Source organism: Streptopelia decaocto (assembly GCF_964273445.1).
Source record: "Streptopelia decaocto genome assembly, chromosome: 12".
NCBI classification, from domain to species: Eukaryota; Metazoa; Chordata; class Aves; order Columbiformes; family Columbidae; genus Streptopelia; species Streptopelia decaocto.
Window position 1 is genome coordinate 8,204,047 of NC_138667.1, and position 14,194 is coordinate 8,218,240.

At 43.2% G+C, this 14,194-nt stretch overlaps 1 protein-coding gene across 2 annotated transcripts in view; it reads left to right on the forward strand.

Annotated features, from left to right (window-relative positions):
* RASGEF1C (RasGEF domain family member 1C) overlaps positions 1-14,194 on the forward strand; it is a 74,509-nt gene that overhangs the window by 51,983 nt on the left and 8,332 nt on the right. For both annotated transcript variants that reach the window (XM_082063742.1, XM_082063743.1), the window contains exons 6-12: positions 362-436; positions 3,960-4,055; positions 5,051-5,153; positions 5,255-5,334; positions 5,983-6,078; positions 10,824-10,919; positions 12,331-12,454. In XM_082063742.1, the coding sequence (XP_081919868.1) occupies positions 362-436; positions 3,960-4,055; positions 5,051-5,153; positions 5,255-5,334; positions 5,983-6,078; positions 10,824-10,919; positions 12,331-12,454 (670 nt within the window). The remainder of the gene's footprint in view (positions 1-361; positions 437-3,959; positions 4,056-5,050; positions 5,154-5,254; positions 5,335-5,982; positions 6,079-10,823; positions 10,920-12,330; positions 12,455-14,194) is intronic.

Below are 14,194 nucleotides of genomic sequence, written 5' to 3' on the forward strand. Positions count from 1 at the left end.
ACGAGGCTGTTGAGTTCTGCAGGAGCACAGCAGGTCTGTGGCAGCGCCAAGCACAGAACTGAGGTCTGCTGGCTCCTGTTGGACACCTGTGCATCCAGCGCCTTTCTCTCTGCGCAATAGAGGGGGCTTTAACTGTGTCTTGTCAGTAATGAGACATATTTATTCTCCTTTTCTTCTTTCTGCTGAAATAACTCTAATTGTTCTTATGAATTTTAATGTCCGGTGCTAGTTGGCTGTCTACCAGTTCAGTGACACCATTCAGAGCTGACAGATAGTGGGGATATCTTACCAAGGGGAACAGAATAGTTTCTGGGCTGCTTTCTTATTTCTTCCTCTCTGTCTTTTTTGCCCTCTCTAATAGGAAAGGCTAAGTCACATTGGACCCGAGGAGTTTGTGCAGGCATTTGTACATAAAGACCCTCTGGATGGCACCAAGGTATGATTTGTCTGTATGCAAAGTGTCTCCTGCAATGACAGTTTGTTCTACATGAACTGGTGGGATGAGATCCATCAGACCAGGGCCTGGGGCACATGTTGACCATGGCCAGGCCAACTGATGACCTGTATTCTCACGGCAAGGATGGGACTTGTTGGTAGAGCCGGCACTGGCAGGTTATTGCCATTCCTTCCTGGTGAGAGTACATCCTGGCCGGAGACTGGGCAGCTCCCTGATGTTCTTCTTTCTGGCTTGTTCCTCCTCACCTGCTTTGACCAGGGCAGATGGCTCACGGCTGCACACAGCCAGGGAACGTCTGTTCCCAGCACTGAAAGCATAAAGACTCTGGACGTGATGTAATGCCCCTAGTGTGTGCCCAGACACCACAGCAATGAGTCAGTGCGTCATGAATCAACGTACTCTTCTCTCTCCACACAATAGCTTTTAACCCAAAGCACCGCAGGGAATGGAGCGCCTGATCAGGGCTTCATCCAAAGTCCATGGAAGCCAGTTGGAGTCTTTCCACTGATTCCAGTGGGGTTTGAAGCAGCGTTTTGGTGAGTGCCTCAATAAGGAAAGAGACTTCCTGGCTGGAGAGGGAGAGTCTGAGATTTCACATGCTGCCAGAAAATAAAATTCTTCCCCAGAAGTGCATATGGGCTCCCACTGACATCATATATCAATGGCAGAATTTCATTGCTGGATGCCGAATATAACAGGAAGACCTCTGTTTATAGTGCTGCACCAGAATAGCTTGGAATGGTGAAAAAATGGATGGATGGATGGATGGATGGATGAATTGAAAGTGCAACGTTGTGCTCTTTCCTTTTGTTATTGGAGTTATGGATATTCTGCAGTTGGTTCCAGGGAGAGGGGAGTGCACAGAGATGGTATTTCTGTGCATTGATCACATTCTTTAGGAAGGAACCCCAAGGTAGCAAAGATGTGTCAGAAACATGAAATACCAAACCAGCCACAGTGAGATTTCAGCAACCTGCTGCAAACGTGAGGGACAAGACTGAAAATGAACAGCTGTCATATCTGTTGCAAAGTAAAATGAAGGAGATCAGTTGAGGGCACTAATTTCAGTGAATTTTGGAAGAGTGGGAGAGAGGCAGCAGCGAGTGAAATCAAAGTGCATAAAGCTATAGAGGGGGAGGGATGCTAAGAGGAAGAAGGAAATGTTCAGTAATAAACTAACGTACACGCAAGGGCTGTAGCTATAACTGGAATTTCAAATGCAAGGCCAGCACAGAATATCACCAAGATATGAAGAGAAATTGAGGTTACAAGATAAACGTAAGGAAACATCAGCAAAGGTGGACAGGAAGGATTGGAATGAAAGGCAGAGAACCTGAAAATAATGGTGGGATGGGAAATCTGAGCAAATCATCTTGGCAGACTACAACAAATGATGTGGCAGTTATGCTTGTTCTTCAAATGCAAATCTGAACACTGAGGTGCTGCCCAGTAGGAGGTCCGTGACTTCACTGAAGTGCATGATAACAGAGAAAATCACCAGTGGAAAGCAGGGACGCCCTCTGCATCGTCTTCTGAGTTCAAAGCTATGACTTCCCCCAGGAGGATCTACTTAGTTTAAACAAAACTGCTGTAACATTTCCACACAAGTCATGGCACTAACACATTATTTGGCTTCAAGTCAGCAAGGCTGATGGAAGTCAAGGCGGTCTGCAGCTCTTCTCCACCCAGTCCCTGGGCTGAGCGGAGGTCCCAGCGATGGTTTAGCAGAACCTCCGCACCAGGTAGGGACTAGAGGGATCATGTGAGACCTGCCAGAACGTTGTACATCGCGGCACAACCCTTGCCAGTCCCTCACCCATGGAGACCACCCCTGTTAACCACAGGGAACTGGTCTGAATTCCCTCCGGCTGGAGATCGTATCAAACATTTTTTTTGCGCGAGGACTTCAAAAGGTTTCACTGATGAATGTTTATCAAGCACTCTGAGTTGCAGATGGAAGATGCTAGGGAGGTGCTAAATATTGCTGCCATTTATAAGGCTTAACCTTTAAAAAGCAGCCTGTTTCCACTTTAACTGTTGCACATTTTTCACAAGTTTTGTGCTGTTAGCTGTGGTTTTTAAGGCCTGGCACAGGACAGCAGTGTTGAGATGAAAATAGCATATTCAGAACAAAACCTAGGTTTTCTCTACTTTTTGCTATAACAGAGAACAGGAGAATACCACGGAGTGAATGAAAACCAACTGCTATGGGTAGACTGGGGCTGCTTTGAGTTTGCTTTGGTTTGGTTGATATTTACTGGCTGCTTGCTGACATTTACTTTTGAGATGCTTTTAAAATATATTTTTATTGTATATCTGCTCTACTCATAAAGTTGATAAGAATTTCATGCTTGTTAATATTTGCTCCATATCATGGTACTGTGATTTCTGTTTCTAAACAAGCCTGTATACAGAATCACAGGTGAATATTTTTTTACTTTGAATTATCTTGGGAAATATGTTAAGCCCTATTTCTGAAGGGGTTTTAGTCACTTGTTTAACTCACATAGTACTGGTAATACCATTTACATTAATGGATCTATGTCCATGCATTGTGATATTGTTCTTAGTGGCATGTCTTTATGGTAGCTCTGGGAAATCATCATCGAAACAAAAAATTAGTATTCTCTGATACCCTCTAGTGGATGTTAATGAACGTTCAGATAAATCACATGAACTCAGTGTGTCCTAGATGGAAAGCATAAGAATTTGGGCCTGGGAAAAGGACTTGAATTCTTATAATCCCAAGCAACATCTTCGGGCTGTGTGAACTGCCCTATCAACTCTGCTGAAGCCAAATTATCTGCTGATGTCAAAGGAACTGGAAGAGTTCAGCCAAGTATCTGCTCCCACAGCCTGGATCCATTATATGAAAAACTGAAAAATGCACTTCTTGCAATGCCTCTTATCAGGGAAGGATCTCTGGCATGGCAGTGACCTGTTCAAGAGCAGCCACCAAGAGAGCTGGTCACTAGAGAGCCTATTATCCTGAAAAGTCAATAATGGAAGTATTTTTTTCCCATGAAGAGGCAAGTAGAACTGTGTTTTCTCTTGCTGATCTGTTTTTCACTAAACTACAGTCTCTCCACTCCAGAAAAAAGGACCATGGGTGATTGCATTTACTAAAGTGCAGGAAGTCCTGGAATCAAAGGCACAAACAGAGTGTGCTGTGGAAGATCTGCGTGTCTTACTCTTTCTGCAGATCATCGTTTGCTGTGTGCACCTTGCAATGCCCTGGCTGGTACTATCCCACCGAACAAGGGTCAGTGCAGACTGTGTTGCTGAACACTTGCTGTAGGCAAAACGGGGGCGTCTTCTGTCCACTGGTGTGAGTTGTGCGGTGTGACACGCTCAGCTGGACCCTGTGCACCCACACCCCACCCAGGCACTTTTTGAAAGGGGCCCTTGATGTCAATAGTTACCTTTATGTGGCATTTATTTTAGCAATCAGGCAGCTATATGAAACACAGTTAAATGTCTCTCTGTGCTTTTTTCTCCCCAGACTTGTTTCAGTGAACAGAAGAAGACGAGTAACCTTGAGGCCTATGTGAAATGGTTCAATAGACTCTGCTATCTTGTGGCAACAGAAATTTGCATGGTAAGTGAAAATTATGTGGCGTATTTTACCACATGCCTGAAATACCAGTTTGAGACTGCACATTAATAAGCAAACCTGGGGATTTATTTCTAATGACCCCGCTAAGCAGCTGACGGTAAGTTTTAGTAATATTGCACTCGCAGAAGCGACCTGATAAATGACAAACACATTGCAAATGGTGACACACGGGGGACGCACTGTTCTCTTGATGTAGTAGGAGTAGAGTGTGGAATAATGAACCCTGCAGGGAAAAAGAGAGGAAGAAATGCCTTGAATTTATCCTGTGAGATTTCTACTGGAAAATATTCTAGTGAAGCAGTATTTGTTATCTGTCATCCTAAAGCTCTGTGTCTGTGAATTCCCATTGCATGGCTCTTTGTTCTGCTGCCCATTACTGTAGCTGTGACTAGTGTTTTTTTAACTTGGTAGTTGTTTTGTTTTGTTTAACTTGGCCCCATCAAAATGAAATGAATGTTTTCTCCTTTGAAAAGGGCATGGAAGGGAGGAATAGTAATGGTATAAACAGCCTAGATAGCCCATGACTCAAAAGCATTACTATTTGAAGATCATCTTTGGAAAAGGTGGGGTGATTGCAGTCCAGTTAAATGTGGATTTAAAATGCAAGCTACCAAAGTCTTTCTGGGACAAAGATGCTGCTGTTTTATGGGTGTGAAATCCTGCCCTTTGGAAGGTCGGTGCTGATGTACCCACTGACAGGAGGGAGCTGAGACACTCGCTGCTTCGGGGCTGCCTCTCACAGCGCTCAGACGTTAACTGATACAAGCCTGGGAATTGCCATTAATTCCTTCTGTGTCACTGCAGCAAAAGCTTTGATTTTAGAGGCTGCGGTCACCAGCATCCACTGAGCTGGTGGAATTAGAGCCAGTAACTGGGAGCAGATGACCCAAGCTTTGCATGTACGCCTGCTCTGTATGTAATAAATACCTAAGTTCTGATTCTGCTTATTACAGATATTTTTTTATTTTAATTTGCAGCCTGCAAAAAAGAAACAGCGAGCACAAGTCATTGAATTTTTCATTGACGTTGCCCGAGAGTGCTTTAACATAGGGAATTTTAATTCGCTGATGGCAATCATTTGTAAGTATGGCTTCTGATCAGGTCTCTCCATCAGCTGTCACGGATGAAAAAGGAAACCTGACTCTGATCCGTGGGTTTCTTTTCTTGTTTCTCATTCATAGCTGGAATGAACATGAGTCCAGTTTCCAGGCTAAAGAAGACTTGGTCAAAAGTGAAAACAGCCAAGTTTTTCATTCTTGAGGTAAAAAAAAAAAAATTAAAAAATGCCAATACACTGCTTGAACTATATTCTGGATTTTTTTTGTTTGTGAATTTTCACATTTTTATCCAGGTATGAGATTCTTGTGCATGTTTCACAGGCAGAGGGCCCAATTCTGAATGAAGGTTGCAAAGTGTAGTGGGGAAGGTGTGAAGCTGCTGAGACATAGAGGGGAATCAGAGCACTCGAATAAATAGGAAGAGGGGAAAAAACAAAAATATGAGCCTATATGCAAACCATAGTGCTTCCACTGATGCCAGTTTTCTTTGGCCATACACACAATGCTGAGTGTAAAGCTTCCCAGCTCTACCTTGGATGTTGAGTGAGCAAGTTCCAAGGTTGTTTTTTGTATAGAGGATGCTAGGATTTGGCATATGAAAAATGTGCAGCCCTTATTCTTCACATAAAAGCCTGGTAAACTGTTAGGAAAAAAAAACCCAAAAAACAAAGGTACAAAGAGCCGTGATCTGTAGGTCTCTCATTATATCTTTGGCTCATGGGGTTTTTGTGTGTATGTGGATTTTTGAAGGAGGCGAGGCTCTGTTCAGAGTTTGCTACAACTGGGGGTGAAGTTGTCTTCAGAGAACCCGGATCGCTTTCTAACCAACGTGTCTTCTTTTGTGTATTTAGCACCAGATGGACCCTACTGGTAACTTCTACAACTACAGAACAGCGTTGCGGGGCGCTGCTCACCGATCACTCACCGCACACAGCAACAGGGAGAAGGTAGGTGTGACCACATCTCAGGTGTCACCAAATATCTCCAGATGGATGGGGTGCATTGCTGATGGGAGTCTGGGGCTCAAAGATTTGATGCAAGTGCTTTCCTCCCTTCCATGGGACACCAATGCAAGGCTCGTGCAGTGCTAAATGCAATGGAAGGAATCCGAAATGGATCACGGGGCTTTTGTGGGCTTGTTCTCAGACATTGGGGAACTAGGGAGAGCAGGACACACAACGTGGAGGAATTCATTGCAAGTATCTCTGTATCCCTTGAAAATTCACATTGATTGAAAAGCCTGATGGAATGGGTATTCCCAACTAAAATGACTTTTATTTTGGTGTGGAGCGTCAGCCTGGCAGGCCCAGGTGGAACTGCGCTGTTGTTCCAGCCGTGCCAGCCGGTGCAGACAAGCCCCTGTTGTTGTGCAGTGTGTGATTTGAGATGGGGAGCAAAGGGCACAGCACTCGGGTATCAGGTGGTTCTCCACTTACATTAGGGAAAAATGACTTACCTCAAGTCCTGCAAAGAAGTCTGATCTCAATCCATTGCAACAGGTTTGGGGTGAAATTCTGTCCTCATGAATTTTCATTTCATTTGGTTGTCGCTGCCATCTCGGTGAACAAGAATTGATGTTTTATCAGTGTTTGTGGCAGATATGTGGCTTTCTGAGATCTCACTGATGCTGGAAAAATACTATTGATGAGATATTAGGGCAGAATCCTCCTGTTTTGTGCCCCGGTGTGTTTCTTGTTAGTTTTCTTAAAGGTCTCTCTTTATTTTATGAAAGAAGGTTTGTTTTTAACAATGCAATTGCACATAGTCATGAAGAGGTAATCTCTGCCTATGCGCAGAGCATAGCTAAGGTAAGGTAGATACTGCATGAACAAGCGTAATATGGAATTTAGTATTCATTCACTAGAGGAGCCAGGGCAGATGCTAATCTCGCATCCCTGCAAATTGGATGTAAATCTGCTGAAGCTAATGGAATCTCATGGCATTTACAATGAAATGAGATCAGCATCTGGTCTCAGGCTGACTCAGCTGCAATGGGAGTACATTGTGTTGTTCTGTAAAACAATTCTCTGTGCAAAGAGACGATGGCTTTGGATGTTTGTGACCAGCAGAGAAATTCTTTTAACTCGCACACCACAGCAAGGACCTGTTGGTCTGAGATGCTTCTGCAGTTTAGTTCTTCTCTGACCATCATATATATTCAAACCAGTTTGTTGTTTGACTTAATTTCCTGTGGAAGTTAGCAATCTCTGTCATATCTCTACCTCTTGCTGGTTAATACTGAGGACAGGGAGGTTATTAGATTGAAGGGAATCTATTTTACATGAGAAAAAGCCCATATTCTATTTCCCTTGAATAGTGGTTCAAGAAAATGCACAAGCACATGATTTGGTAGCTACTCACACTGGGTATTTTACAGTGTCAGATACAGCAGATCATCTAATTGTTGCTATAGAAATTAAGGAATTCTGTTTCTTTTTATAAGCAAGATTATATGTTATTTATTTTAATGAGTTTGAATAAAACTGATAGAACATGATCACTTTTTTGAAAGAAAACGTTCTGTTGTTTCTTGGCAAACTTGTGGCAGAGCTCACCCCGAAGAAAGTTTTTATCTTCAAACTGAAGTGTCCTTGCAAGAGTCTGAGATCCCATCCCCTCCACCCCCCTTCTCCACAAGTGGCCACTCCAGCAGCCCAGCTGGCAGCTCCAGGCTTCAGTCCATCTGCTGGAGAAGGAAGATGCTCTGGAGGGATCATCCTTGTCGCAGACACCTCAAGGCTGGTGTCCCGGCTGATGAGTTTGCACAGTACTTGAACATCAGCACAGCTCAGGGGCTAAATGACATCCTCAGAGAGGGGGAGCCAGGGACCTGGGCACCCTCCCTCCTCCTGCCCCGTGCACACATCTCGCCCTCAGCCCTCACCGTTCAGATCCATCCCTTCTCTCGGTGTGCAAAAAGGCACGGCAAGGCAGCCCTCAAAGCTCAGAGATGCAATATAGCAGCAGAAATAAACCTGCCAAAGTGCAGGGTGAGAGAACTGGTAATGAAGAAGAGCTGATGTTTAATGCAGAATTCAGAAGGGTATGCTTGTTAGGAGCTAAGTTGGGTTTTATCTATGCAGTCAGCTGACCCGTGCCATCTCCAAAATTAAGTCATTCCACTGGGAAACCTTGCATTGTGCTAATGACATTTTTCTGGCTTTGAAATGTGGGGAGTATGGACAGTGTGGTACTGTGTGTTGTTGCCGCCTGATACTGTGGAGGAAGAACATGTCTGATCTCATTAGCTTTCTTCTTTCTGCAGGAGACAATTGTCCTTCAGCATGCGGGTGGGTTGGCTGGCACAGGGGGGAATCGAAAGGGAGTGAAATACGAGTTTCTGGCACTAACCCAGTTTTTATGTGAGCAAAGGGCCTGGATTGAAGCCAACATTAGAGCATAACTATATCCACTTTTGTTGCTTTTCCTACAGAAATTTGGAAAACAAAACATACAGTGTAACATATTTTTATTGGGGAAATAAATGGTGACCCAAAGACAGAAATCCCCTGGAAACGTCTAGAGAACTGGTATCCTAGGGTCTGTCTTTGCTGCCTTTTGGCTGCAGATGAGAACAAGCTCTGCCCATGCTCTGAGCTTGACCTGGCGTTGAGCCCACATTCGTGTACCTTCCCTCTCAGCAAGGCTTTTCGTTTATGTTTAGTACCACTAATGATGGTGCCCTGGCTCCCAGGCAGTGTGGAGCAGGGCAGAACAAGCTCGCATCTGCCTGCTAAAAATATGTAGAGAGAACCTGGCAGTAATTTCTAGCTGGGGATCAGTGTCTGGTTTCAGCTCTCTGTGTCTTTCCACCTTATAAGACCACACCAGCTACAGAGTTACCATCATTTTTGGTAGAAGACAAACCACATAGACTGAATCATATTCTTTACCTCAGGTTGATTGATCTAGGTTGGATGATATAAAAATGGATGCTGAAACACACTTAGCTCAGTTCAACCAGAAATTGTTCCACCCTGATAGGAGGGCTCAGCATTTGGGGGGGCAGGTTAGGCTGTGCTGTGTTTCCATTCCTATGTTACATCAGTGGGATGTATCAGGATAACTCCAGTGACTCTTGAGTGTCAGTCCAGGCTTTCTTATGGCTATTGCCCTGAGGTTGTGGAGTTTATGGTTGTCCCACAAAAAAGCCAGCAGAGGTGCAGATCTTTAGCATGTAATATTTTAGCCAAAACAGAAATTTACTTCTGTTTTCACAGCCAGAGTTATCAGTGCCTTGTAGACCCTTGCCTCAGTGTTTCTGCATTTCTTACTTGCTCACACTCACTGTTGCATCGTGGAGGCTGTAGACTGGAAAATAACAGCTGCCAATCCTGTTCTGGGTCCATTTCATATCCCATTACAGCTGATGTACAGCGTGAGATGGAATAACCGTACGACATTAAATACTTAACTAAAGGATTGCTCCCTTGGCTGGTCTTGCATGCCATGAAGGAACTTTAACTTTGGTGCAGACTAAACAGGCTACAGTTCAGTTAATTTACAAATAGAACAGTGGAAACATTTGGACACTTTCCTTGAAGTTCATGGTTATTGAGTTTATACTTAGTGGCTTAAAAGACCAGTATTGCTGCCACAGGGCAATGCCCACAGAGGTGGCTGCTGACCTTAGAGCTTAACCCTCCAAGTGGCCTTTTTCTATCACAGTGCCAGTGCTGGAGAGGTGGGTGGGCTCCTGAGAGCCCCAAGGGTCAGCTTTGTCCTGGACTGGCTCTTTGTGTTATCTTTCCTTTCCCTCGGAGTTGTGACATGAGCACCGAGAGGGACTCTGCTGAAGTGCTGGGTATGTGCTTCAGGAGCACTGTTGCTGCTTTCTGCCGTAGAATGTCTGGTGTCAAACATTACAACATCCTTGTTGTAATTCCAGTAATTTCAGGAGTCTTACCTAGAAGTGGACTTTTTCTATAGCAAATTATGACCTGACTCTGGTCATATGGCTTGGATCAGTGCCATATGCCACTTTGCCCTGGATGATGCCCAGGGCCTATTTTGAGTGCTACAGTGATGTCTCTGGCTACTCTTGGCATTTTCCTGTCAACTAACTTAATATTGTCAATCCTACTGTCTGCAGGTTAATTTGGAGAAGCAGGTTGTACTAATCAGGCACTAGGAAGGAAATTACTTGCCTCAAGAGGTAGCCATGCATGGAGCTGTTGAAAATGAAACTGCTCCTGATCAGCTGTTCGCAGACAAGTCCTTGGGCATCAAATTTTATTCTGTCTTTCCTTGTTCAGGGACAATACTGGTTCTTTGGTTCCCAGCTGTCTTTAAATTGCTAGATTTGTGTATTCAACACCTTTGCTTATACGGACTCAACAGAGAAAGGAAGAGTTCTGCAATTTTATTTTGCTCTTTGCTGTCTGATCTTGTCATCAAACAGTGATGCTGCTGGTAATAAAATGGGTTATTAGCATTTTCTTAGTCATGTTATGCTGTTCAGTGAACATTGTGTTCGGTTCGTATTCATTTCAGTGTACATTCTCCTGATGGCTGAACGTGTCTCTGTACTCTCCTGCCCTTTTGCTTGTCTGTCACTTTACTGCTTCTTAAGTGCATAGCACGCTGAAAACGTAATATTTCTTTTTTCCTCCTCTCTCCTGATTGAGTTCTTCTTTCATGCAGAGAAAATATTGAAGTGGAAAGATAATAGTTATGTCATTTCTCTTCACAGATTGTGATCCCCTTCTTCAGCCTGTTGATCAAAGACATTTATTTTTTGAATGAAGGATGCGCTAATCGCCTTCCAAATGGACATGTCAATTTTGAAGTAAGATCTGAAAAATGTTTTTATCTATCCTATTCTGACAGCACTATACTAGACCATGTGCCTGCAATTTCAGTGCAGACGAACCAAGACTAAATATGCCAAAAGGGATGATCTCAAATGAAAGTTAAAGCAATCCCAGAATGTTTTTTAAAAGAATTAATATGTATATTTTATACAAACATTACAAGCAGATCATCCTAACTTGCTCGATGTGCATTGGCTGCTAGAAATATAGTGTTAGAAATATAGTGTCGCAGTATAAGTGATTATATGTATGGCTTGGAAGGGAAGATGACTTTTTCAAAAAACATAGAAAACTATTTTTCTTACACACAAGTCAATATGAAAGCTTTATACTTTATCTGCCATTTTAGCCCTTTCTCATTCTTAGTAAAGAAGTTCGGCAAAGACATAAATTACCTGTGGTCATTAAATAAAAATTAGAATACAAGCAGAATTACATATAGAGCACAGAGGCACTGTATCCATGAGGTAAATGTCATGCCGCTGATGGGAGGATTTGAATGTGTTCTCTCTTGCCTGTAGGTTTCACGCAGAAAAATTTCTACTAAATGCAGTAGGAGGACTTGACCCAGCTCATTGCAGGGGTTGGACTAGGTGACCTTGGAACATCCCTTCCAACCCAAACTATTCCATGATTCCATGCCTTATGTTCCCTCCAGCCCTGGCACTAGGCAGTATTAGTCACATATCCCGAGTAATGCCAGTTGTGTGCTGGAGCGGCTGGATTTACACCAGTACACGGTTGCTGGTGCAGTGTTGCAGGCACTGGGCTGTTCTGTGTTGAGCTGTGCACCGTGAGGGCTGAATTCTTGGATTCCGGTGGAGGGGCAGAGGTGAGCTGATATGATGATGAGATGATAGTTCTTGAGCTCTCAAATTCTTTGTAAATTATTTCTTCAGCATCACTTTGGTTGTGTTCAGTTTCTCTTTCAGTTATTGGCATTGTGAGGTAGTGAGTAATGCATAAAATACTGAATCTGGCATTGCCTTAAATTATATCGGAACTGGTACAAGACCTAAAGAGTTGTAAGGTGTTGAAGTCACCCCACTTCATGGAATTTATATGTAATTCTGCTCCCTCCCGTTCCATCAAAGTTTACGTCCTCTGTTCTTAAATACGTGTGTGTAACCCATAACTTTGCTTATGGATACATTTTCATTTAGGTACAGAGTCGGCTTGTAAGAAGGAAGGTAGCGCACCCTTTCCTCTCTCTTTCCCCTGTAATGGACTGTGAAATGTACCCCTCTGAAACGTACAGGGCTCTTTTCTCCTAATATCCTTGTGTTTGGCACAAGGGATCCTGGATCCCAGCTTTCTGCTTGGATGTGGTTGTTTTCGTGAGATAATCTTAGTGTAATCTGAGTTGGAATCGTTTTCTGTTTATAGAAATTTCTGGAGCTGGCTAAGCAAGTAGGAGAATTTATAACATGGAAGCAAGTGGAATGTCCCTTTGAACAAGACCCTAACATCATCCACTACTTGCATACTGCTCCCATTTTTACTGAAGATGGTAAGATTCTGTACAATGTGTAATTATTGAAAATATGTCTCTTCATCACTAGTAATTAACACCCTGCTCCATGCTTTGGTGATCTCTCTCACTGACCAGTCCTGATTCTTTCCTGTCATGCAGTTTGTTTATCCCCAGTCTAGCAAGGTGTTTTTGCAAATACAACCTTCTGGCTCATGAAGCTGCTGCCTGATCGCTTCTCTTTTGTGTGTAGCTTCTCTATAAGGCACTATCTAGGAAGCTGCCAATGTGGCCCTATTTTTATAACCAAGAGAAGAGGCCACACAACCATGTTGTGGGCTGCTCTGAATGTCAGCTGTCCCTTAGCCACTCATTCTGTGACCGATGGAGCCAGAACTAATCTCTTCTGCAAGCCCACACTGTCATCTCTTCAGTGAAGACAGCCCAGGGCGATGTAGTCCAGCTGACCTCCTCTGCTACAGCAAAGAATGTTATCTACCAAAAAAGAATTTTTAAGAAAAATCTTTTCTAGTAATTCATTTAAGCTGTAGCTATGACAGCCCTGGTCTGAAATTATTTTTGATTTTCTTTTTATACTTATCTGTCCTCTTCAATTTGGTATCCAGCACATCAGACTGTGTCATTTCATACTGATTTGTGTCAGTTGCCTCTTGGTACATTGTCACGCACAGACTTGGCTCTAGCTATGTTCCTGTAACTTAAACTGGTGTTCAGTGTATTTTTTCTTGATTCTATAGGCAGTTTTCTCTACTAATCCAAGTTAATCAGACCAGACAGTTTTTATTTCACAGAGTACTTCAGAACACAAAATTCTGCTTCAGAAATCCTGCCTAAATCCTAAGACCGTCAAAATAGAATAATTAATGTGATTAAAGTAATACATATCAAAAGGAGATAGGATGGAGGCATCTGTTCTGTTTTTAGGCTCTAAGCCAAAGTCAGGGATATCTCAGAAGTGGTGTTTAAAAGTACAGTTTTGCTGGACAAAAAAGCGTGACCTCGACCCACTAATTGTTTGCAGCTTTTGTCTCTCATGCCCTCCCCTGTGTCCCTGCCGCTTGCGTGAGGTGCCCTTTGCAGAAGCCGTGGGCAGCCTGTTCCGCTGCCCAGGGCAAGTGTGGAGCAGGAGACCTGCCCTGAGTGAAAGGTGGGAGGATACAGCAGAGATGCAGCAGTGGTACATGAAATGCAGCTGGACTCTGCTTGTCCCAGTGTGGAGGAATAGTGGGCCAACACTCGGATATATAAATGCAATTGAATTGTAGTACGGACTTGAATACTGAGATGGTTCCAGTATTAAAGAATAAAGCATCGCTTAAACAGTCAAATGAGGAAATGTGTGTGAACACAAATCACAGCCTACTTTAAAAAAGTCTGTGAAGACAGCGAGCTATTAATGCAACACCAGCTTTTGCAGAGGAGACTCCACAGCATAGACACATTTTGGTATCATAAAATGCATCCTACAATGCAAAGTTTTGCAGACAAAAAGGACTTGTTTATTTTCTTCTGTGTTCCTTCTCTGGTGTCTGTAACTCGTTCTTACCTTGAGGCTGTTTTGTATCCATTCAAGATACCATGTCTCTGTAAACTTTAAAAAGATTGAGGAAGATAAATGTGTTAAATGATGGGAATATCTTTAATTTCATAAAGTTTATATGTTTATCTGCCAGTTTGTGCACTCTTTTTAAATGTTCAAATAACACTTTGGTGACAGTGCTGTGATGGAGTAAATCGGTTGAGATCTCTATAGGCAAA